This window comes from Tubulanus polymorphus, chromosome 1 (genome assembly GCF_964204645.1).
Source record: "Tubulanus polymorphus chromosome 1, tnTubPoly1.2, whole genome shotgun sequence".
Lineage (NCBI taxonomy): Eukaryota > Metazoa > Nemertea > Palaeonemertea > Tubulaniformes > Tubulanidae > Tubulanus > Tubulanus polymorphus.
This window is the reverse complement of record NC_134025.1, coordinates 13691650-13718838: the sequence shown is the minus strand read 5'-3', so window position 1 is coordinate 13718838 and position 27189 is coordinate 13691650. Positions and strand designations below refer to the sequence as shown.

Sequence of the window (27189 nt, the reverse complement as noted above, 5' to 3'; positions counted from 1 at the left end):
CTTACTAACTATCTTCTATTTATTTAGAAAAGTTAGAATATAAATAACCCTTATTGTCATTACATAATCATTACAACAATATAAAAGCTAAAACCAAAAATAACTATTTGTAGTATAATTGTTTTTGTACTAAACATGTGCTTTTGAGAAGCAATCTCATTTTCATTTGACAGAGTGCTCAGCAGGCGAACAGTGGCAACTACCAGCACACAGGTGCCATCTGTTGTTCAGAAGTCATACTAATCACAGTGGAACCTCGTTTTAATGACCTTGGGTATAATGATCTATCGGTTATAACAAATCTAGAATTTCATCCCAAGTAAGAAAAAACCAATTACTTTCATACTGGATATAACAAACTATCGGTAATTGAAGAACAGATTTTCTGGTTCCCTGAAGTTCATTGCCGCAAGGTTCCACTGTAGTCTCACCTGTGTTCAACAGTTAGTTCAGTGCGATGGGTGAATTACGTTTAAACGTCATACACCAGTGTCACTCATGACATTTCCAAAACGCCATGCGTTCCAAAAGGGCTATGGGGTTACATATACATACATGAAAACTTAAAACTTACAGAAACCAAATATCAAGACCATACATAAGCATATTGAAAACTTTCCAAGAAACCTAGATTCTGTCTATAGATGGATGGATGGATGACAAGCCAATGCAATAGCCTGCCGCAGGACCAATGTTCCAAGGGGGCTCAAAAGCTCTTAATTTGCATAATTACGCAAAATCCAAAAAGGCCATTTGATTGTAGGCCCTGCTACTTCTTCTCAGAATTAAGGGACAGAGAGACAACTGGTAGACAATTTCCTCACCCTGATAATTGTGGAAGAAACATGTTACATCAACTTAAAAACTATTCATTATAATCTAAAACCAAAATTTGGCGTTTTGTTTAATTGATGATTTCCCTGAAAATACTTGACTCACTCACACCTTCTATATTCCTTCACACTGATGTTAAAACAAATCGCTATCTTTTCACTGAAAATACTCGGACAATATCCTCAAGTGTCTTTCGTGCATCTGATTCTGGTAAAAAGTTTAATGATGTCAATGCTTTTTGTCCATGTTCACTACACAGATTTTTAATTGCATCGATAGCTGCACTCTCTTTTATTTCTTTGTACAACTGAAATTAAAGAAAAGTGAAAATCATAGTATAAATCAGTCTTACATAGTAAAAAAATACCAAAATAGTTTCTCAAGACTTAAAAAAAGACTCAAGAAAAATTATTCAAGGGACCCAGCAGACCAAATTTGGCCCGTGCCTAATTAGAGAGCGCGTTCATAGCAAACCATTCACTCGATACTCAACAATGCGAAGTGGATCATTTCGGGTGCTAGTTGCAATTCAAACGCAATCATTTGTCTGGTGCTAAAATGAGGCTCGGGCCTGGTCCAACGTTTTTGGTCGGGCCAAATTTGGCCCGGGCCAAACAGGCTCGGGCCCATTTGGCACCCGTGTGAACAGTTGTTCCGGGCCAAATTTGGCAAGGGCCAAAAATGCACGTGTGATCGCGGCTATAGAACATGTCATGAGCTACAATTTTGCAATTCATTGTGGTAACAAAATATGCATTGGTACCAATAAAATATGAAACACAAAGTTATTCAGCTATTCAACACCCCTGATGACAATATACATAAACAAATGACCATGAAACTCACCACAATCATAGAACACGTCACAAGCTACAATTTTGCAATTCATTGTGGTTACAAAATATGCCTTAGTACAATACAATATGAAAATATTAAGTTACTTCACTATTTAACATTCCCTAGTGACCATATACAACAACTAATGAGCTGTAAAAACTCTTCACAATCATAGAACATGTCACGAGCTACAATTTAGCAATTCATTATGATATGATATGATTTATGATATGATTTATTTTCATGTAAAATTTTTACAGAATTAATGGATAAACAAATACATTAAAATTGTAATAATATTAGATGAGGGACTGCTTTGAAGCAACAGTTAGCTTATACAAGAAAGCAGCCCTAGAAAAGAAAATATATAAAATGAAATGAAATAGAGTAGAAAAACGACATAATACCGATCATAATACAACGTACTGACATACATATACATATACTGACTGAACAATGACATACATACACTGATTGACATAATAAATTACGAATATAGCTCAACAAGGGAATGTTTGAGCCTTTTTTTAAAAACGAATAAACTTATTGATTTTTTTATATCTGTATTTAATTTGTTCCAAAATTGGGGGCCTATAACTTTTAATGAGTGTTTCTTTAATTGTCCCTTGAAATATTGAATAATTAGGTCGTTACGATTTCTGGTTAAGCGGCTGTGAATTTGATTTCTTAGAGGAAAATAATTTTCAAAACTGCGGGGAATATCATTATGGGAGTAGTTATACATAAAACAACCAATTTGGAAGTAATTAATATCTTGGATTTTTAGAATATTAAGTCTTTTGAATAGTGAATTTGTATGTTCTAGGTAGTAAGAGTTGGTAATAATTCTGACGGCACGTTTTTGTAATAGAAGTAAAGGATTTAAGAGATTCGAATGATTTGATGACCATACAATATTACAATAGCTTAGGTGTGGATCGATAAGAGCAAAATATAAATTGATAAGGATACGTTGTGGCAGAATATGTTTTAGTCGATTCAGTATACCTACACTGCGGGCAACTCTTATTCTAATATTATTTATATGTTCCTTCCATGATAATTTTTCATCAATACAAACCCCTAGGAAATTAGTGTGTTTTACACGGTTAATAGGTTGACCATTTATATGGATAAAAACGTTGTTTGGTAAGTCAGGACCGAATACTATATAATTTGTTTTTTCCAGGTTCAATGATAATTTGTTTGCTTGAAACCATATTGATAATTTATATGATTCAGTATTTATATTTCGGATAATGCGATGGCGGTCGGTATCACTGATAAAGGCGTTCGTGTCATCGGCGAACAAGATTAATTGAATAAGATTACTTACATTTGTGCTGTCATTGATATATAACAAAAATAGTAAGGGACCAAGACCCTTGCGGAACTCCGATTTTGATTTGGAGGGGGTCTGATATTTTATTTTCTATTTGTACAACTTGGCATCTATTTTCAAGATAGTTTTTAAACCAAAGGAGGGGTAATCCCTTAATACCATAAAATTTAAGTTTTTCTAGAAGAATGTGATGGTTTACAGTGTCGAATGCTTTAGAAAGATCCAAAAATATTCCAATTGTAGTCTTTTTATTATCTATGTTATTTGTGATTTCGTTGATCAGTTTGATCAGAGCCATTGCAGGAGAGTGGTGTTTCCGGAAGCCGAATTGACTTGATGAAATTATATTGAACTTTTCGCAAAAATTTACTAGTCTCTTATAAAAATCAACACCTGGGTCTGATATTTTTTTCGCCAGGTTTTCCCCAACATTAACAAAATATTTATTAAACTCATTGGCAATGTGACTTCTATCAAATTTTTTCCGGTGATCGTCAGTTTTAAAAACATCGGGTAATTTATTTTCATTTCTAGATTTACCAAGTATATCATTTATGATAGTCCAAGTTTTCTTAGAATTTTGAGAGGCAGCTAGTAGTTTATTAGAGTAATAATCTTTCTTTGAGCGCCTGAGTAATTTTAAGTAATTTTTGTAACGGATATAGACTTCTTTTCTTTCATCTGATTTGTATTTCAAGAACTGTTTGTAAAGTTGATTTTTATGCTTTATTGAATTTCTCAGGCCGGCTGTTAGCCAGTGATTTGAGCAAGATTTTTGTGTGTTATTTGTGTGTCGATTTTGTATAGGAAATGCTCGTTCATACAGGATCCAAAATTTGTTTAAGAAGAGTTTATATGAGTCGCTTGCATTAACACAATTTTGTATATCGAACCAGTCAACTGACTGGAGTAGTCTATTGAAATAGCTGACATTTCAGTCACAATAGTTCCTAAAATAACTAGATTCGTCAATAACGGGTTCGTTTTCAGAGTTAACGATAGAAAAAATCGGAAAGTGACCTGAGATATCGGTCACTAAAATACCTGAATGATGATCGTTTTTTACATTATTACAAAATATATTATCAATTAGTGTTGCCGATGTAGATGTAACGCGAGTCGGCTTGTCAATAAGAGGGTAGAAAGAATTCGTTAATAGAGTATTACTAAAATCACCTGTTTGCTGATGCAAATCTGACATAAGTAAATTTATATTAAAATCACCCATAATATAACACAATTTATTTTCATTATTAATTTTTCTCAATACCTTATCAAATTCATTTTGAAATGATTTTATACTAAGACCAGGGGGTCGATAAATGACGCCCACAATTTTGTTTTTTCCCTTTTTTCCGTTATCTCAACAAATATAGGTTCGTAAATATTGAAATCACTACACAAGTCATGGCGAATTTTAAAGTTCAAACTATTTTTTACATATAAAGCAACACCACCACCAATTACATTTTTCCTACACTTAAATAAGGAATTATAACCACTTAAATGATAAAGGCTAGCATTATCGTTATTTTCAATAGCCCAAGTTTCGGAGATCCCTATGACAGAAGTGTCCGCCCTTAAAACATCAAGGTAGTTAACAAAGGAGTCAAAATGTTTGTTCGCACTACGAATATTAAATGAAAGTAATGAAAACCTTTTATTTTGACGAACCGTATGAAAATCAGTTTCAGAAACGTAATTACAGGACATACTAAAGATAGTGAAAAAGTGTATTTATACATAGCTAGCTTCACTAGATTCCATGATTATCTTTTTGTGCGCAGGGCTCACATGGATAGAAGATGACTGGCTGAGGGATCGTTTGTTGTTCTCAGAATCTGCAGCAGGCAATAGACCTAGAGACGCCAAAAACGTGTTTGTTAGAATCTTGGCTCCCTCGATTCCAATGTGGATTCCCCCTTTATCGTTCACATCATATAATGATTTCGGCACTGACATGTTTGGGGAAAAATATTTGTCGTTGTTTATATACGTAACGCCTTTTTCCGATTTACACAATTTCTCGATGAAAGAATTTACTTTCTTTGACGTCTCATTACAGGCTACGGCGGTTTTACTTTTCCCCTTGCGCGGCAGTATACTGGATACGTGGATCACGGCGTTTGGAAAATGTTTTTTTAGTACGATTATTGACTTGGATATATTGAGTATAATCTGTTCGTGGTCATCCTTGAAGCGCGAAATGTCATTTGTTCCGAAATGACCTACAACATTTTTTACGGCACATTTCTCTGATGATTCTTTTATTTTCAGATTTTCCATAATTACTTCGATTTCAGCAGCAGTTGCACCCGGGGTTGAATCAACTAAAATACTATCTTTCATATCGTGAAAGATTAGTCGGTTACAGTTCGAATCACCTATGATTATGTGCTCAATCACGCTTTTCGGTTTGACAATTGTAGTCGACGCTGACACAGGTTTGGGCGTTGAGTGAGTGATCTCTTTTGAACGGACCTCACCGACTATCTGACATTCTTCAGCCGAATAATTGATTTTTTTCGCAATATCCTGTAGTTTTGGACACATGAATTTTTTATAGCCATATTCGTGGCAATTAAAGCATACAAAACCAACTGGACAGCCCTCCGCCAGATGATTGAACGAACCGCATTTTATACAACGCTTTCTTGTACATAGCAGACATTTGAAATATGGATGATCTGTATCTCCACAGTACTGACATTATGTTCAACTGGAATGATATTTGCAACTTTTTTCATTTTCGCATAAATAGTTCCATTCAATATTTCTGTTCCTTGTATTTTACCTCGACGAATACTGCTGTTCATTACTTCTCCGAAATGACTTAACTGAGCTGCTATGTATTCGTCCGACAGCTCTACCGGCGCATCTTTCAGTTATATTAGTAACATCATCTGCTTCTTCAACTTTAGTGGGAAAAAACATTTTACCTTTGATTTTGAGACCGGTCGTTATGATATTTTGGAGGACATCCTGGCTAGTAAATGTAATGTTACACCGATTACGTAAACACTGAATCGCTTTTATAGAATCCACGTTTTTTCCTACAGCGGATATTAGATCAGCATTGGTGAATTTTGAGCCGAATAGAACAACTGTTAATGGTCGTTTTAGCTCCATTTCTAGGTTGTGTCGTTTTAATACCTCACAAAAAAAAAAACAGGAAAACTGTCGAGGCGACCGATCAAGCTTTTAGTGGTCGCCGCCATATTGGATCAGTTATGGTAACAAAATTTGCAAAGGTACCAATAAACCATGAAAATATTAACAAGTTCTAAAATATACATGTAGTTTAGATTGTATAAGCTACGTGGTGATAAATTCATTTTCTGTGCATATATCCTCACATGAAAAGACAAGAGAGCCAAACCATCTTACCTGTCCGAAACGTCACACAACGTCAAAACATGAGGCCCATGGTTCTTGAAGCATTGGTAGATTATACTGTGGTAAGGTATTAAGTGGTTAATGCTTTACATCTGCCGGAAAATGTTCAATGAAGATGTTGATTGGGAGGACCACAGACTTAAGAATTAAATGAATTTCATTTTTCTGCCGAACGATTTAGCCTACACTATTTGCATTGTTTAACCTCATTAACGCGATTTTGTTAAAGATGAAACTAGTTTATTCTGATGTTTTCCATTATGTCCCAGCCAAGAGATTTATATCAATCAAGATTTGTATAAAAAACCCATTTGATACAACAATTTCGGCACTTTCGCCTACACAAGATTTGTATTTAACGTACAACTGTAAGGGTAGGGTAAGGGCGACTGACTGTGGTTTTCCTTGCATGAGCTGTTAGGCCCTATTGCTGAATAATGAAAAAAAAAAAACAGAACGATTTTTCTGAATGCAAAATACTCTTGATGCATAATACAGTCAACCTTGAAACAAAAAGTTTATAGTATCCGATGGTTCATTAGATCCATTTTATACATGAAAAGAAAAAACCAACTGGTTTCAGTAGAGTGGGACAATTTGATGCCATCGTGTGTCTAGTACAGATAACCCACAGGCCATGTACTTCAGGGCGATTCATCAAAGTACTTTTGCTGATTGACAGATAATAGCATACTGAATATTTATTATTTAGTGAAGCTTGAAACTATGAGATTGATGAATTAACTTCAGTATTTACTGGAGTTTCACATTTTTCCTACTGACCACATTAACCTCATTAGATTACAGATGTTTATACTTTTTTCACTTTAAGTATATGTTCCCAACAGCTGATACAGCTGATACGGATTACACAAGGATTTACATATATAAATTTGACAACGGGACCAATCATTTGGCTACGGAATAAGTGAAAATACGGATTATGGAGTACGAATTAGACACAGAATTTTAAAGAGAATAATGTTTCTTAAAAACGAGACCAATTTAGGTTGACTGTAGGTAGATCAACCGGACAAACGTACGCATCAAAAAGTCGCACAGAGAGCGATGCCTGCGTTGGTGTCAATACTGAGGCAGGCTGAGGATTGATTGTTTGTCTTATTGTTTGTTAACGTCATTCGGACCTTGGTTTTTAACCCTATTGGATTGCTCATTTAACCTCACGACGGGACGGCCTTTGAAGTGTTGCCCGCACACTGAAAGCAGTCAGCAGGACTCGAACCCACTTGTCACTGAGCACTGATACTGGACGCAACAGCATCACGCCTTATCTCACATAGCTACTGAGGCTGCTCGATTCAATTCCCTAACAAGAGGCCCGCGGGCCTTGTACCTTCATGACCCAGTAGAAGAAGAATGATTCAGTATTCAAAGTTTTACAGAAAGATTTACATTGTAACGATGTAACAAGTTTTAAAATACCGTAGTTAAGATGGTATAGGCTATGTGGCGATAATGTTCATTTTCTGTTAATATATCCTTACATGAAAAGACAAGCCCATTTTAGCTGCCCTGCAAAGATCACACTACATGAAAAAATGCATCAAGAATTGGTGTAGGCATCGTGCTGAAAAGAAATCCAAGATGGATGGCAACCCTGGTGGCCATACTTGAACTCAATTTTCAATAAGGGGTAGACATTTCACCTACCAAAATTCTTTCTCCTAGTATCATGAAAATCAAGAATTGCAGGCCGTTTTGTGCTAGAAATTTGAGATGGCTGACCTGGCGGCCATATTCTAAAGCCGATGACCTCCGATATTTCTAAATCGGAGGTACATCATTTTATGTTTTTCTATTCAGAAGAGGCCGTTCCCCATTTTTTACTGCCGAAGTCAATGTGTCTGGCGACGCTATCTAGTAGGGAATAATTGAAACATTATTTGAGTCATTGTCAGCTGTGTCTACTGTTTTACGAGAACGGAGTTACAATTTGAAGTTGCTCTGAAAATGAGAAGAGTCAGGGCTTTTTTTTCGACTACGACTTTCGATCCATTTTACTACAATTGGCATGACGTCATAGACGTCAACCAATGCTAAAAATCCATCAAGAATTGTAAGCTGTAGAGTATTGTGCTAAAAAGAAATCCAAGATGGATGGCCACCCTGGTTGCTATACTTGACAGCCGATGACCTCAATTTGCAATAAGGGGTACCCACCTACCCAAATACTCACACCAAGTTTCATGGAAATGCATCAAGAATTGCAGGCTGTTTCATGCTAACAAGAAATTAAATTCAAGATGGCTGCCCTGGTAGCCATATTTGAAAGCCGATGACCTCCATATTCAAGATGACCTCCATATTCAGGGATGGATAGCTTACCTGCCCTGATCCTCACACCATATTTTGGAGGAAATCCATCAAGAATTGCGGGCTGCATCATGCAAACAAGAAATTCAAGATGGCCACTCGGGCAGCCATATTTGATCGTCAATTACCTTTATGCAGCTGTCAGTCTAAGTGTCTGTACCAATCCCCTCTCAGACAATTGACATCGACCTTGTTGATGCCTTGATGATAAGTTTTTGCAAGGATGCGGAAAGCCTGTCGATTACATGCGTAAGGGTACGTCGTTTGGATGTCGAATGTCTAGCATTGCGAACTTGGGCAGAATGGCGAATGTCTGTCGAATATATTGCCATTGAAATGACAATCAGTGTTATTTTAATAAACTCTACAATACAATAAAGGTAGTTCCACCCTAATTCCATGACACAACGATCGACGCACAGCTCAAATATGGCGCTGTCATTCAATACGCTAATCACAATGTATCATCATGCTTTAATTACTAAAGTAACGATCAAAATCTAACAATTTGAATGGGGGAATCATCACTTATATCAGCACTTTAGTTCAAAAAAGTTCTGACTGTCTAATGATTTAAAGGCTTTGCCCTAATATGGAACTATTTTCGCTTTATTTGTTTCATAAGATGATGGGCCCTAGTAGGATACATATATGACGCCAAACCTCAAGATAATTCACCGAAGTGTCCACAAAACATCCCACGAAAATTTTAAAAATATACAAAAAGTGCTCATTTTGGCAAACAGCAATCGCCATCTTAATTCTGATTGGGCCCAATTAAGGCCTTGCAGATATGTTTAGATGGTTAGGATAGATATGTACATAAACCAAATTGAAGCAAAACATAAAACTATGTTGAAAATTTCCCTAAATTACTTGACAGATGAATGATGAAAATTGGCAAAAAGTGAATGCAATAGCGCCAGGTTGGTTAAAATTAAGAACATGTTATTGAAGATCAACCAACAGGCCATTTTCTTTTTTCACTGTTTGGTCTCTTACATAAGGTGTCTTTTTTAACCTTTTATATTTTTGCAGCTACCTCCTAACACCTACTTGTTGCTTATCCTGCTTGCCCAAAGAGACTGAAGAAATGTCAATCTTTTTCTCGTGAAAATACAAAACAGCAGGTGCTGACGATATTCTGAACTCTTGGCCAAATTCATTTGGATGAATAAATGGCTGCAAATCTTGATAAAGCTGAAGAAAAGATAAAAACTGCATCATAATTTCCCTAAAAAGCAAACTATGGAACAATGCCCTTAACAAGTATACAAGTTTCATGAAATTATCTTGAATATTAACAGAGACCAATGCATGTGGAAAACTTTCTATAAAACTTAATTCTGTTGGACTGACATTTTGGGTATTAGGCCCTTCAAAGTTGATACCTTGTTTTTCATCCAAACCTCTTTTCTAGACATGATGAGGGCAGGCGAATTTTATGATTATGAGCATTTCTAAAATAAAAAAGTGGAAATAAACTGGTATATTCATATTTTCCAATGAGACGAGGGCGGGTGGGTGTGGGGTGATTTTATTTTTAAAAGAAAGAAAGGGTCAACCGTAAACAATCCGACGCGGGTTTCGGACTTTATTTCTTACTTTTTATTTTGGCTTTCGGGAGTGACGTGGGCGGCTTCGCGATTTGATGAGAAACAAGGTATCAACTTTGAAGGGCCTAATTCATTTTCTTTTGTAGAACATTTTTCCTTCTGGCTTGATGGACACTTCCATTACTTCATAATCCTTGTAAAATTTGGGAAATATTTTGTTTGATATATCAGGTTTCACAATACATTTCTTTCCTATGGATGGATCTGTCAAAATTTAATGGACAAACAACGAATGCAAGTGGGCTTAACATGAATGTTACTTACTTGATGTAAAAAGGCCACATGCTTACCATACTCATAAGCATTTTTCTGGTAATTCACCGAGTGATGTGCCAAAATTAAGGCAGCTTGACAACTTTTTGCAATTAAAGCTGCAATTGAAAGATATGTGTACTGCTTCCAAACATCGAATGATGTGAAAATATCCCCGACTCGTGAAGTAAATTCTGCCTCCACTAAGTTGGCAATAGCACCGGAAATTATCTCCACAACCTACAATGATTATATCAAAAATTAGTGCATGGTCTCATCAAACATCTGACAAAGGAAATATAGAAGTCAGAATATTTAAATTCACCTTACTTCAGTATTATTCAACGATGCTAAGCCTGTGCACGCATTTGCCAACAAGAAGTCTCCACTGAGTATCGCAACCTTATTTCCAAATTTCATATCTTTTTTCTGTTCTTCTATGATCACATCTTTAAGATTGATGACGCCTTTATGTATAAGTGTGGCAGTGTGGATCATTTCTGTGATTTCCGCTAACTGTCTCTGGCTAAGGAAAATATGCAAGGTTTTTCTTAACTAGGGGTCCAGGGAAACCATGCAAACTTTGTGAAATACTTGACAATTTCAATATTCAACATCCCTTGGTCAACAAATACAGTAATCAAAGTTGCTTGCCACAATCATTGAATTTATAAATTTGGGGCTAGAACTTTGCAATCGATTGTGGTTACAAAATGCATAGTGCAAATAATATGTAACTCAGCCATTCAATGCCCCCTGCCAGGCTGTAGCAAGCAGTATGTCTGCTTTGGACATGGCAGTACCATTTTTAAACTGACAATGTATTTTTTCCGACCAAACTTTTAGCGAAATCAATGGCGATAGCACCATAGCAGTGTGTCTAAGTGATGTACTTTCATTATGAGCCAACATGTTTCCTGCATTGTGAGCTAATTGTAAATATATACACACTGGGCACTGATTGTCAGATCGTTATCAGCCACCTTTAAAATTCACACCAAGTAGTGTGTAGTGAAATGATGTCTAATTAGTTTTAATGTTATCATAAAATCAAATATAAGTGTGACCCCCTTAAAATTACTGCACTCTTATTGGAAATATCAATATATAATAAATAGGCTTGCCTATGTTTGATTGGATGAATATCATTTCATCGGTCCGTAAGGACAGAGGGTTAAAAATTCACTGGTGATAAAAACTCGTAGTTCAAGACTACAAACCATATCATCGATACTATCATTACAGTTTTGTATCCTTAATTCCTAGGCTGGGTTCTGGGTATCATTCCCAGAGATCAGCTCATGGAGCCACTCAACGCGTCCCCAGGTGGCGGATAGGGGGAGCCTCATTTGTGGGGCCTGCCTGGTCATAATAGGAAAGCCAACCACGGACCATATTGAGCCGAGTTGGAGCTCGCAATAAACTGCACCTAGGAGACGGAAAACTCTGATTCAAAAACCTGGTCTGCTAAGTGACCATAAGCCCTGCAAGGCATCTGAGCTGGCAGCCTCGGATGATGGCAGCCTTCCTAGGTGATGGAAAACACTGAGTTCAAACCCGGATAGCCTTGGACGATGGCAGCCTTCCTAGGTGAAGGACATTGCCGTTTCGGAAACCAGGATGGATTAAGTTCTCTAGCCCAACAAGGCAATTGATCTGCATCTGCTCCAGCCTCCAGTGGCATCAGATGGAACATGACTGCTGCAGACGAGAGAGTGGTCTTGCTCAGCACAAACAACACCCACTTAAAATATGTGCAGGTCAACAGCAATGCTTTTCGCAAGCAGTCAGATTCTGGTTACGCTTTCTTCTGGAAAGGACTACCAGAGGGTACCCCAAGGCATGCTGGAGTTGGCTTTGCCATCAGAACCGACTTGATGAAAGACCTAGAGACAGCCCCAGAAGGGATATCTGAACGTCTTATGGTGCTACCATTAGGCCAGAACTGCATTCCCAGACGCAATAAGAGACTTTAGAACGATCATGGCAACAGACTGTCTACAAGATCCAAGTCTACCAAGCGACTACTCTCATTTATGTTGTATGGCTGCAAGACAAATGCACTGCCTAAGGCGCATCTGTGGAATAAAATGGCAGGACTATGTACTGAACACAACCGTGTTTGAGAGGTGTGGCTGTATTGGCGTCGAGGCGCATATCATGAAAGCTCAACTCCGCTGGTGTGGTCACCTTGTACAGATGGATGATAGCAGGATACCTAAGGCCCTACTACTAACTGCGTGATGGCCGTCCACATCTCAGCTTCAAGGACTCACTCAAGCGTCAATTTAAATCCAGCGGCATGGACACTGAGACATGGGGTATTCTGCCCAGGACAGATCGCACCAATTGTCATAATGCTGTTGCATCCTTCAAAGCTGATCGTATCAATAAGCTTATGGACAAACGTAAGAAAGGCTGCTGCTCATACATCGTTCTTACAACTTTTTAAAATGCTTGTTACTTAGTTGGCTGCCAATTAAGCAGAAATTGACTGATCACAAAACCTGTCTGATATGTAAATGATCCCTTCCCATAGTACACTCTGTCCCATAATAAATTTCAAGGAAAATGACAAACCATATGTAAGCTATGGTCATGGAATTGAAGCCAAAAACATGAAAAAGTTCACAGGACAGTCATCTTGCATCTGATCCTACTAACGATGGATAGATATAAACATATGACTAGGGGTCCAGGGACACCATGCCCACTTGGGAAGTGGTTTCAAATGCTCAACAATCTAACAATTTCAATATTCAACGCCCCCTTGTGACCATTTACAAAAACCAACGACCTTGAAACTCAACAAAATCATAGATGTCAGCAGCTACGATTTTGTAATTGATTGTGATAGCAAAATATGCCTCGTTACCAATTTAATATGGAAATACTAAGTCATCCTACTATTCAACGCCCCCTGGTGACCATATTCAAAACCCAATGACCTCGAAACTCACCACAATCATAGAACATGTCATGAACTACAACTTTGCAATTGATCATGGTAACAAAATATGCCTAGGTACCAATATAATAAGTAAATACTAAGTTATTCTACTATTCAATGCCCCCTGGTGACCATATAGAAAAACTAATGTCCTTAAAACTCACAACAATCATAGATGATGTCATGAGCTACAACTTTCCAATTGATTGTGGTTACAAAATATGCATAGGTACGAATATAATAAAGAAATGCAAAGATATTGTATAATTCAACGCCCCCTGGTGGCCATATACGAAATCCAATTACCTTGAAACTCTCCACAATCATAGAACACGTTATGAGCTACAACTTTCTAATTGATTGTGGTAGCAAAATACGCTTAGGTATCAATATAATGTGGATAAACTTTTTCCCACTTATGAATGAGTACTGGTGACACAAAGATGGCCGCCAATTGCGTCATAATTGGCTGATGAAAAATACCTGTCTCAGGTATAAAACATCCCTTTCCAAAGAATACCCATCACAAATTGCAATGAGAAATGGCAAACCAGTAGGAAGCTACAGGACTCAGAATTCGGGCCAAAATTAACATTTTTGGGCACTAAAAAGGTCATAGGACGGCCATCTTGAGTCCGACCGACCCAATTTTTGTTATGTTGATGGGCCCTGGGGGGATTCACATATATCCGAAAGATCAATGTAATTGATCAAAGCGTCTTCAAAATTTCCCTCAAAAAGTTCAAAAATGTGTCAAAAGTGCTGATTTTGGCGAACAACAATGGCTGCTTGTCAGCCATCTTGATTCTGACAGGGCCAGTTTTTGGGCTGAAGATGTGTCTAGGGTAGATACATGTGTAACCCAAATATAAAGACGTTACCTTGAAGCGTCTTCAAAACTTCCCAAAATAACTGGATTCCGTCTACGGACGGATGGACGGACGGACGGACGAAAAGTGAACGCAATAGCCCGCTGGGACTAAAGTCCAAGTGGGCTAAAAAATCAAGCAAAATGTGAAGTCTTTTAAAAAATTTCCCTTGAAAACTTAAATAAATTGCCCATGGGCAAAGTGTGGTTTACCTTGAAAACTGGAGCCTGTTTGGTAAGGGCATTGCTTATGAAAAATCTTTTTAATTCATGAATTCAAAGTTCTATTATTTCATTTTATCTTTCTGAATTAATTATTTTGTAGTCAAATCAAGGCCAAAAATACATTAGTTCACGGTTCACACCCAAAATTTTGTAGGGTACAGGTAGGCAGGACGACTATTTTATAGTTGGAAAAAATATTTTTCACAAAATGAAAAATATTTGAATAAAATTCATATGATATCACAAATCAGAGGGTGGCTAAATATTGAGTCTTGGCAACCTTTTCCAATGTATGGCCACAGAAGCTACGAAACATACCGGTACCGTAATTAAAAATCGGCGTATGTCAGTAGATCGTTTTAATACCACTAAAATATTCAGACCTTGACCTATACCTATAGTTTGCTGCTAAGTATTTTCAGGGCACAAGAAATTGAAATTCATTACAAATTCTATCAAAAAGAAAACACAGCGCTCATCTTCTGCTATAATAGTTTACATGAAAGCTTATTTTCATGTCAAACGTGCGCGCGCCAGCAAGCAGCGTTATTACAGTATCACTATATATAGTAGTGTATATTGAAGAAGTAGGAGGGTGTGTCTAATGATTAGCACTCAGCGTGCACATGGAGGCCATGTGAATGTTCACTTACACTTCAATGTCAATTAAAACAATCACCGGCTATTAAAATGAAACAATACCTATGGCGGATATGTAAAATAATTGTATTTTCACCAGCAATGAGCATTTGGAATTTGCAAGCGCACAGCGCCTAGTCCAATGAAACGTTCGCTATTTTGGCTTTCCCATAATTATTCTAGTAGCGCCGGAATTCCCCGTATATCCCAAAAAGGGCCAATCACATTCGCTTGTAGAGACAATGCCCCCCAATTGAGGTCATTACATTTTTTACGCAAGCGCTAAAATCATCCGGCCAAAAACAGTTTTCCGTAGAATTTTAACAAGTTGACCATGTCATCGACGGAGGTTCGCCATGTCTTCGATCACATCGATTATGCGTCATTTAAGCCGAGAACCAATGAAACAAATGCTCACATAAAACTAGGGGTCCAGGGACACCATGCCCACTTGGGAAGTGGTTTCAAATGCTCAACAATCTAACAATTTCAATATTCAACGCCCCCTGGTGACTATATACAAAAATCAATGACCTGGAAAACCACCACAATCATAGAACATGTCAGCAGCTATGATTTTGTAATTGATTGTGATAACAAAATATGCCTCGTTACCAATTTAATATGGAAATACCATGTTACTTTACTATTCAACGACCCCTGGTGACCATATGCAAAACCCAATGACCTTGAAACTCACCACAATCATAGAACATGTCATGAACTACAACTTTGCAACTGATCATGGTAACGAAATATGCCTAAGTACCAATCATATAAGGAAATACTAAGTTATTCTACTATTCAACGCCCTCTGGTGACCATATAGAATAACTAATGTCCTTAAAACTCACCACAATCATAGACGATGTCATGAGCTACAACTTTGCAATTGATTCGGGTGACAAAATATGCATAGGTACAAATATAATGTAGAAATACTAAGTTATTGTATTATTCAATGCCCACTGGTGGCCACATACCAAAATCAGTGACCTTGAAACTCACCAAAATCATAGAACATGTTATGGGCTACAACTTCCAATCGATTGTAGTAACACAATATGCTTAGGTATCAATATAATGTGGAAAAACCTTTTTGCCACCTACGAATGAGTACTGATGACACCAAGATGGCCGCCAATTGCGTCATAAATGGCTAATCAAAAATACCTGTCTTAGGTATAATACATCCCTTTCCAAAGAATACCCATCACAAATTGCAATGAGAAATAGCAAACCAGAAGGATGCTACAGGACCCAGAATTCCAGCCAAAATTGACTATTTTGGGCACTAAAAAGGTCATAGGACAGCCATCTCGAGTCTGATTGACCAAATTTGATGCTGATGGGCCCTTGGGGGAGTCAAATATATAAGAAAGATGAAGGTAATTGATCAAAGCGTCTTCAAAATTTCCCTCAAAAACTTCAAAACTGTGTAAAAAATGCTGATTTTGGCGAACAACAATGGCTGACAGTCGGCCATCTTGATTCTGACAGGGCCAGTTTTTGGGGTGAAGATGTGTCTAGAGTAGACACATGTGTAACCCAAATATCAAGACATTACATTGAAGCGTCTTAAAAACTTACCAAAATAACTGGATTCCATCTACGAATCGACGAACGGACAGACGAAAAGTGAACGCAATAGCCCGCTGGGACTGAAGTCCCAAGTGGGCTAAAAACGTACCGCGATTTTACATAATTGGCTCAATGCCAACTTCAATATCGCTAACAAAGGTAAACCAAAAATGTGTAAACAACCCGATTTCAGCAAACAACAATAGCCACGAGTCAACCATCTTGAATATGATTGGGCAAAGTGTTTGGACTGCTGTCTAAGGTAGATACATGTATGAACCAAATATCAAATATCATAATGTCAGAACTAGTTGTCCAGGGACACCACTTGGTGAAATGCTTGACAATCTGGCAATTCAATACTGAACACCACCCCCGGGGTGAATTGATACAAAAATCATTGTCATGAGCTACACTTCTGCAATCGATTGAGTTTAAAAAATATGCATAGTTACTGAAGTATACGGCAATACAGTAAACTTCGCCTGACTCGGACAAAATTGAACTGGAAAGACCAGTTCGAGGTAAGCAGTGTCTGAGTTAAGGATAGGAAAATACTTTAAGAAGTCTGAAAAATGATTTTGTTTTTGTCCAGGTTACCCCGAAGTCTGAGATGGCCATGTCCGAGTAAGGTGTGGTTTACTGTACCACGTTATTCCACTATTCACGCCCCTGGTGAACACACAGAATTTGATAGCTTGAAAATCACCATAATCATATAGGCCTAGCATGCCATGAGCTACAATTCTGCAATTTATTGTGGTTACAAAATATGATATATTCACATACCAGTCAGGTAATACTGAGTTTATTTTTGTAGCTGGCACCAAAAAACATCTGGCAAATGCTATTCTCAGCTCATTCTGATCCGTGATCTGCATCAGCACATTTTAGGCATTCAAATTCTTAAGTTTTATCTAGAAAATTGGAATTCGTACCTTACACTTATAATAAATATGTTATAATAATTTGTGCAGTCAGAATGAACGATCTGCGAAAAAGCAAGATGTTTGAAATTAGGTTTTTTTAAACATCCTTTATTCTACAGTAGAAATTGCCTAAGTTGAATCTTTTGGGACCAAGAAAAACATTTCTTTAGTTTTTTTGAAAAAGAGAAGGAAAAATCAGGACCATCACTATTTGTCTACTATAAGCAATTATCCGACTTTCACTGATCCCACTTATACAAGGTTTACTGTATTCACAATGAAAAGTTTCCACAAAATATATTACGGCCTGAATTGTTTGTAGTGCATTAAGTCCGTATAAGCTTATAACACCAATGATTTTTTATGAACATGTGTTATTCTGACCTGTTGTGAATTCCACTAACAACATTTGAATCCATTGACTGAGGGGTTTCGGAAATCCCAGCTGCTTTAGACATGAGTAAGACAATTAGACCTCGAGTTTGTCGGCCATTTTTCCCGTCTAATAAAAGACCCCTGAAAAAAAAAGTTCCCACTTGTCAGGTATGATTGCGATTACAGATAAAACAAATGGACTGAACAAAGTAAGTGCTACTTCTTTATTTTTACACGTAGATGATATTAGCAATTCTATTATTGCAGTCTTCCACACACAATCGATAGGTTATGGGCTCAGCTAAGCCACATGCATATGCTACTTGGTCCGGACAGTTTGAATGTATAAAGGTCGACTAATGTTGACAAGCGATGCGACGCCTACTCACTCATATTGACGCAACTAAGAGTAACCGCGATTGCAGCCCAGCTTATGTCGACAGCGCTCCGGTTTCCAGCAACTGACTTCGTCTTGCGGGATACAAGATCCGCCCAGTTGCTTCCCGGCTTATGTAGGTTACGATTACTGGCAACTGCACTGGCCCAGAAGGTTATGTGACAAGCATTTTGAGAATAAAATCAAGTTACTTTTAATTATTGGGAAAAATATATTTCCAATTGAAAAGCTATTTCTTTAAAATCTTTATCTTTCTGATTCTTTTTTGAATACAATGTGCTAGCGACATCATAGGCCACTCACACCATAATTCTACAAATTTCATTTCTCGATGTTCGGTCTGTCATCTGCCATACTGAAGGTTTGGTTTGCGTTTGAAACTACTTGAATTCGAAAGATTGTGACTTGATACTAATGATGCTAACTAGCGGTCAAAATTTGTTCCATGCAGGGTTTCTGCGGTGGCAAAAAATGTCCGTTAGTCATTATTGGGGAAAAAATTGTACAAGCCTGTATCTATGCCAAGACAAACACCCCAGACATGAAGCCTGAAGGGTGAGTTTTGGCAATTTTTTGAGCCATTTTAAGTGCATTCTAATGTCATTATGTGGTCTATGCCGTAATGAAAACTACCACATAGTGCCTGTCATGTGAACTTCATTCATTCATTGAGTATCATTCACATAGAGAACACTGCTTTTACAGAGTTTCATGGCTAACGTGTGGGGACTATAGGAAGGTGTGTAGGAATGCCATTGACCTGATGAGGAGAGAATCCCACAATGATAATAAAAAGTCCGAAAATGAAACTTCGAGTAGTTTATTTCAACGTTTCGACTATATCCTAATAGTCATCTTCAGGAATAATGAGATACTACAGAAATTATAAGATATATATACAATCCAATTTATATAAAATAATATATATATTCAATCATAATAATATAATAATAATACAATCATAATAATATATACAATAATATATAATATATATACAATCAATTTATATAAAATAAATATATTGGATTGTATATATATCTCATAATTTCTGTAGTATCTCATTATTCCTGAAGATGACTATTAGGATATAGTCGAAACGTTGAAATAAACTACTATCTCGAAGTGTCATTTTCGGACTTTTTATTATCATTGTGGGATTCTCTCCTCATCGCGTCAACACGGATATAGTGTTCTACCAATCGTGATCATGCCATTGACCTACTGTCTGGCAATTACACTATGCTTTGTAGGGAAGGTAGGTATGACCTATGCTACCAACTACATAACTACGTTACTATTTATTACTACTACACTTCATCGTCAGCCACACATTTTATTATCAAAACAGATTGTTACATTGAAATAAACTAAAATACAAACACTATAAAATTTTTAGAGAATGAATAATTAATTTCTTTTCACAATTCCTCAGAGGAATTTCTCAGGATCTGGGGATAATAGGAACACTTTTGGCTGCGAGTCAGTAGGTGTCGGGTTGCTGTCGCAAGCCTGCTTATGCCGAACGGATAGAGCAGCCGTCTCATAGACTGCTAGAAAATATGAAAATCCTAAGTTATTCAGCTATTCCACGCCCCCTGTGACCATATACAAAAACAAATGACCTTGCCACTTTTGACTGTAGTACTATTTCATACTGTGTTAAATCGCTATTCGAATTAGGGGTCCAGGGACACCATGCCCACTTGGGAAGTGGTTTCAAATGCTCAACAATCTAACAATTTCAATATTCAACGCCCCCGGTGACCATGCAAAAACCAATGACCTTGAAACTCACCACAATTATAGAACATGTCAGCAGCTACGATTTTGTAATTGATTGTGATAAAATATGCCTCGTTACCAATCTAATATGGAAATACTCAGTTATTCTGCTATTCAACGCCCCCTGGTGACCATATACAAAACCCAATGACCTTGAAACCCACCACAATCATAGAACATGTCATGAGCTACAACTTTGCAATTGATCATGGTAACAAAATATGCCTAGGCACCAAAATAATAAGGAAATACTAGATTATTCTACTATTCAACCCCCCTGGTGACAATAATGTTAAACTATATTATAGAATAACTAATGTCCTTAAAACTCGCCGATGTCATTAGCTACAACTTTGCAATTGATTGTGGTAACAAAATACACATAGGTACAAATATAATATAGAAATACTAAGTTATTGTATTATTCAACGCTCCTGGTGGCCATATACAAAAACTAATAACCTTGAAACACATCAAAATCATAGAATATGTTAAACCAGGGATGAAAATGAACCATATTGAAAAAGTCGTAAAATATTTTAAGAAAAAAGAATTTTTTTGGGGAACAAAAATCAGTAACTTTTAGCCAAAAAACTTACTTCACTTTGGTCAAAGAGTTAATAGTTTGGGTTAATAGTTGGTTTCTCCGACTCCACAGTTGTGCTAACAACTGGCGAAAACCGTCTTAAGGAGCACTCCTAACTACAGAGTGTTCCGATGTGACGCCCGCAATTGAGGTGATTAAAGCGATTGAGGTGATTTACACTGTTCTCAGGAATAAAGAAAATGTTAGAAAAGGTCGGAAATCCGTCTATGGTCGGAAGATTTTCATCCCTGAATTGTTATGATCTACAACTTTCCGATTGATTGTGGTTACAAAATATGCTTAGGTATCAATATAATGTGGAATAACTTTCCCACTTATGAATGAGTACTGATGACACCAAGATGGCCGCTAATTGCGTCATAATTGGCTGATCAAAATTACCTGTCTCAGGTATAAAAGATCCCTTTTCAAAGAATACCCATCACAAATTGCAATGAGAAATGGCAAACCAGTAAGGAGCTGCTACAGGACTCAGAATTCAGGCTAAATTGACATTTTTGGGCACTAAAAAGATCATAGGCCATCTTGAGTCCGATCGACCAAATTTTTCTTTTCCTGATGGGCCCTTTGTGGTTTCAAATATGTATGAAAGATCAAGGTAATTGATCAAAGCGTCTTCAAAATTTCCCTTCCAAAATGTGTAAAAAGTGCTGTTTTTGGGCTGAAGATGTGTCTAGGGTAGATACATGTGTAACCCAAATATAAAGACATCAGATTAACCATTAACTTGCCGTAGGCGACTGTAGTTGACAGCTCGACCTATCTCGCATTTAAAGTTGGAGACGTAGTTCTTAACACACGGCAATACCGATACTCGAGAATCCGAACCCGGAAGTAATTTCTCATTTCGAAGAATTTTGACCTAAAAAACGGCCCATAAATCCGATATTTTGGGATTTTAATGAAGACTCAAACATTGAGACTGTAATAAGAAGCATAAAAAAGGTTTTAACGATGGATATAGTAATCTACAGAGTCTTTATTTATGAATATCGACAATGTAACACAAAATTGTGAGTATTCTGACTTTCTAGGGGGTCGTTTTGCACTTGACCCCCAAAAATGACCCCACCCAGTGGACCCCCTCTTTCAAAAATCGGAAGTTTAATTTTTCAGCACTATCCCGTGGCTATGACTATAAACTACAACTCTGTGAAGTTTCAATGCCCTATATACAATAGTTTTGGAAGTTATGAGGATTTGATGAGTAAATTTCATTAACACGCAAATCACCTGGCGCACACAGGACTTAACATTAAAGCTGCCGGCAGGTTAAGGGTTTTAGCGTCTTAAAAACTTCCCAAAATAACTAGATTCCGTCTACGGACGGACAAACACTATGACGGACGATGGACGAAAGGTGAATGCAATAGCCCGCAGGGTCTAAAGTCCCAAGTGGGCTAAAAATGCTCAATCGGAAGACACATAGACCTAATGCTTTATTCTTAGATAAATTAAAACAATTCACCAAAATTCGGAGATGCGGTATGGAGTACTTACAAAGCCTACTCAGGCCTATAAAGGATATTCAAGATAGGCCCTATCTAAGATGATTTTGTCCATTGCAATTAAGGGACTTTCTGTACACAGTACAAATGGTGAAATCAGTCTAAATATAGGTACCAATATGATGTTATATGACTTAAATGCTTATGGCTGAAATGATTTTTTGGTCATTTTACTCGAGGAAATCAAGATACTCCCGAAATCTAAAGATTTTAGTAAACTTATCGTCAATTGTTTACACCATGACGTGTAAAACATTTACTCTAAAACTGAAATGGAATCATCATCATGGTAGCGATTACAATAGGAAAATCCTTCAAACTGGCACAGTTGTGCTATTCACACTGGTCACGTGTGATCAGCGTAGCGAAGAGTCTTCGTTGGATCTCGTCGCGTTCAGACGTGTGTGCTCGTATGGGAATTTTCGGATCTCAACTGTGGTTGAGAAACGTTGGTTTAGGCTAGGCGGGTGTTTGTAGATGGACTGCGAAGATGATTAGAGTCCGGTATTGTAGAAGAAGGACTATAAAGATGACAAGAGTCCGGTATTGTAGAAGAAGGACTATAAAGATGATCAGAGTCTGGTATTGTAGAAGGACTATAAAGATGATAAGAGTCCGGTATTGTAGAAGAAGGACTAATAAAGATGATAAGAGTCCGGTATTGCAGAAGGACTATAAATATGATAAGAGTCTGATAGTCTATAAATATGATTAGAGTCCGGTATTGTAGAAGAAGGACTATAAAGATGACAAGAGTCCGGTATTGTAGAAGAAGGACTATAAAGATGATCAGAGTCTGGTATTGTAGAAGAAGGACTATAAAGATGATAAGAGTCCAGTATTGTAGAAGAAGGACTATAAAGATGATAAGAGTCCGGTATTGTAGAAGAAGGACTAATAAAGATGATGAGTCCAGTATTGCAGAAGGACTATAAATATGATAACATTGAGTCTGATAGTCTATAAATATGATAAGAGCCCGGTATTGTAGAAGGACTATAAAGATGATCAGAGTCTGGTATTGTAGAAGAAGGACTATAAAGATGATAAGAGTGCGGTATTGTAGAAGAGCGGACAATAAAGATGATGAGTCCAATAGAAGGACTTTAAAGATGATGAGATTCCGAGCAGGCTAAAAGTAGAATTCATTCTGTGAAATGGGACTTTAAGATATAAGAGCTCGCTAAGATGGTAAGACAATTATTGTAGAACTAGGAGAGATGATAAGAATCAGTCCTGTTAAAGAAGGATCATTAAGGTGTTGATCACCCGGTTGGAATCTGAGGTTCAGTGTGTTAAAAGTGACGAATTTGGGACCGACCATGGTGTATACATTCGTATGTATTAGTCAGGCGATTTTAAGGTCGTGATTTTAATCCAAGAGCTAAATCTCAGTTTTTCAGTGCATCGGCTTTTCAGTGCATTGGAGTTGGGGATTATTATATGTGGAAGGGGTATGTAGTAGGGGCTGTGGTCAGGTGGTAAGGACCAAGGTTATTTTCTATTGCTCCCCATCCTTCAAATACCGCAGAGCTGAGAACACTGTCCAGTGTGAATAACTATTCACACTGGTCACGTGTGATCAGCGTAGCGATCAGTCTTCGTTTGGATCTTGAGTGGTGCATGTCATTTGAGTTTGAGTGGGTCACGAGTGGATTCTAGATGCAATATTCTATGTAGTAGGAATGGATTAAAAAAAGATTAGAACCACATTTTAATGCATAACATGGTGTTGGCTCGGTGATCTCAGATCCCGGTTTGTTTTCTATTGCTCCCCATCCTTCAAATACTGCGGAGCTGAGAAAACTGACCAGTGTGAATAATATACTATAGCGCGTGTATTGTGTCATGCCGGTGTTTGACAAGTAGATAAGAATAATCTACATGTAGTTTTACACTCATAACATTGTTCCAGTAATGAATAAAACTGAAATGAATTGATAGAGTATTGGTAAATAGCACAAAGAGTGCAGATCAACACCTTTGACGGAAGACGCAAGCTATTGAATTACAAATTGCTGCGTCAACCTCACGTTTCCAGGAATTCAGAAGTAGGTTTTTGGGCCGTTTTTGTCTCAAGATCATCTCAATTTTCATAGCGCATGCCATATTGATTTGGGTGAATCTTAAAATTCATCGCAAGATGCAAATACATCTAAGCCGGCTTGGTCAGGTGCTAAGTGAAGTCACAATCATGTATTTAATGATCTTGAATGGCTTGATGTAGTTTGTTGAAGGATTAGGTTAGTAGGGAAGCCCCTAGGTGACATACGAGATAATTTTTTCACAATTTCAACTTATTATGTCGAATTTTGACTTATAATGTAGAATTCATAATTTCGAGTTGTTATGTTGAAATCGAATTTATGTCAAAATTCAAGTTATTATGTCGAATTTCGACTTAATAACTCAAATTTCAACTTAATAAGTTGAATTTCATAATAATTCGAAATTCGACTTCATAAGTCGAAATTTGACAGAATAATTTGAAATTCGACTTGAGTCAAAATTCAACCTAATAAGTCGAGATTCAACATAATAAGTCAAAATTCGACCTAATAAGTCGAAATTTGCCATAAGTCAAAATTCGACATAATAAGTCGAAATTGTGAAAAATTATCTTGTATGTCACCTATATCTTAAGATTTAAACCACTACATTGGATTCCTAGACATTCTGTGTCTGACACTGAGATTCGTAATTCAATAGATAGTGTCACTTACGAGAGGTGCGGATCTGCACTTTTACCCAAAGTTACTGAATGAGGTCATTTTCAAGAGATTAGGCATTTTCCGATTCACCATTTTTCAAATACTTATGTTAAGGCTAAAATAAAATGATACCTTGTTTCTCCTAATCAGCTAGGTCATTTTGTAAATTACTATAAAATTTTCAATCAGTTCATTCATTTCTATTTCTCGTCTTTGATGGTTACCGTGATCATGAATTTAAACAAAGCATTATAGGCCTACAGAGTACATAGATGGTTGGCCGGATCAACTTTAAAGCTGACCAGAAATAATAATAATAATAATAATAATATGTGTCTTATATAGCGCTAAATCCAGCCAGGCTGCTCAGAACGCTTTACATTGTTCGATATTATTACCCCGGCCAATTTTATACTCTAACATGTATCACTCATCTCTCCCTTGGGAGAAGTAACACCAAGCTGCTAACAAATGCTCAGGAGTCATCTATCAGGCCAGGTACCCATTTACTCCTGGGTGGAGAGAGGCAATGAGGATAAGTGTCTTGCCCGAGGACACTACGGCAATGTACGGGGTTCGAACCCACGACCTGGCTTTCCAGAGTCGAACGCTCTAACCGCTCGGCCACACCGCTCCACTGAAATGAGAAACAAGGTAATAGGCATATGTATTAAGTGCACTGCAAAATCTTTCAAATTTTAGAACATGGCACACATCAGGCCCTGGAGGCCAGAGGGGTGTTCTTCTACGGCCTAGGCCTTTATCTATGGTGGTTGATTCGGGCCATACTAAAAAGTTTTTCTGTACAGCTAAAGCAACGATAAAAAATGTTCACGTTGGCCCGTTTTTTGGTTTTCTCGCGCGAGAATTCAAAACTTTTTTAATCCTCGCACGAGAAAACCAAAAAACGGGCCAATGTGAAAATTCTTTAATTGTTGCTAGCCGTACAGAAAAAGTTTTTAGTATGGCCCGAAACAGCCGCCATATATATCTATCTATCTAATGTCTATTTCAACTTGACTTAAGAGGACATCTGGTAGCCTAGCTCAGTTGGTTTGGTAGTACATGTACCTGATTTAGGTCTTAAAAGGACCAGCAGAGGTGGGCAGATGAATTAAAACATGGATTTTTAATCCATTTACACAGCATTGAGGGACTGCAAAAAGTCTCATTGAATGGGGTTGATTAAAGAACAGTGACTCCAATGATTGGAAAGTTCAACAATAGGCCTATGTTTCCATGCCAAATTTTTGATAATTTGAAAAGTTAGGCATGTAGATATATCGTTAAACTATGATGCAACCCCTTTTAATGAACACTTTTGGCAATCCTTCATACAGTGCAAAATGGATTAAAATCAATCATTTAGTTCAATTGCCCGTCCATTCTGGTCCTTTAAAGGCCTATATCAGGTAGGTCTATGTACTACCAAAACTAACAAAGCTAGGTCAACTATTGTCCTCTCAAGCCATCAAGGCAAGTTGAAATAGACATTAATCTGACAAATTGCGATCTGGGCCTACCTAGCAGTTTTAAGAAGTGGGTGCCCCGTTCCAGCCAATTTTCTCAAATACATCACCACATTGGACATTTCATCGCTCAATAAACATCGTAAGTTCATGAAAGATGTTGGATAACCAACGATTTTCTCAGCGTCTCTAACCACTTTGTCCAGATCGTTTTTCCTTCTGTCAGTATCATCATGATTTGTTGATGTCGACGATGAACCCCACAAATTCATGAAGTGTCTTCTTTGTGTTCTTCGAAAACAATATGGACCAATTCTCCGCGATTGACAACCCATTCTAAATATCTCAATTAAATTCATTATTCAGCTTTAAAGTTTATAAACTCGCTACCGGTTCAAAACAGATGATAAAAATCGCCTTTTTCATAGAAAAAGATCAGCAGCGTTCAACTTAGAAAACCCGGAAGTAAATCCTGTGTGTGAAATACGTCAGTGATTGTTGCGTAGAAGAAAAATCAGACTTAGAAATTAATGATAT

The 27189-nt window shown here is 37.3% G+C and overlaps 1 protein-coding gene across 1 annotated transcript; it reads right to left on the bottom strand.

Moving 5' to 3' along the window:
• Window positions 1-27122, bottom strand: LOC141906318 (all trans-polyprenyl-diphosphate synthase PDSS2-like). The gene is made up of 6 exons (XM_074795568.1): window positions 26707-27122; window positions 18188-18319; window positions 10942-11137; window positions 10624-10851; window positions 9800-9943; window positions 1-1141 (listed from the first exon to the last, which is right to left on the bottom strand). Exons 1-6 carry the CDS (start codon window positions 27009-27011, stop codon window positions 983-985), a joined length of 1164 nt encoding a protein of 387 aa, XP_074651669.1. The 5' UTR covers window positions 27012-27122; the 3' UTR covers window positions 1-982.
• Window positions 27123-27189: the final 67 nt, after the last annotated feature.

Coding starts and splice junctions, on each gene's coding strand:
- LOC141906318 (XM_074795568.1), bottom strand. CDS start 27,011: ATGAATTTAATTGAGATATTTAGAATGGGTTGTCAATCGCGGAGAATT. Junction 18,320..26,706: donor CCACTTCTTAAAACTGCTAG/GTAGGCCCAGAT, acceptor TTTTTTTTTCAG/GGGTCTTTTATTAGACGGGA. Junction 10,852..10,941: donor CATCGTTGAATAATACTGAA/GTAAGGTGAATT, acceptor TAATCATTGTAG/GTTGTGGAGATAATTTCCGG.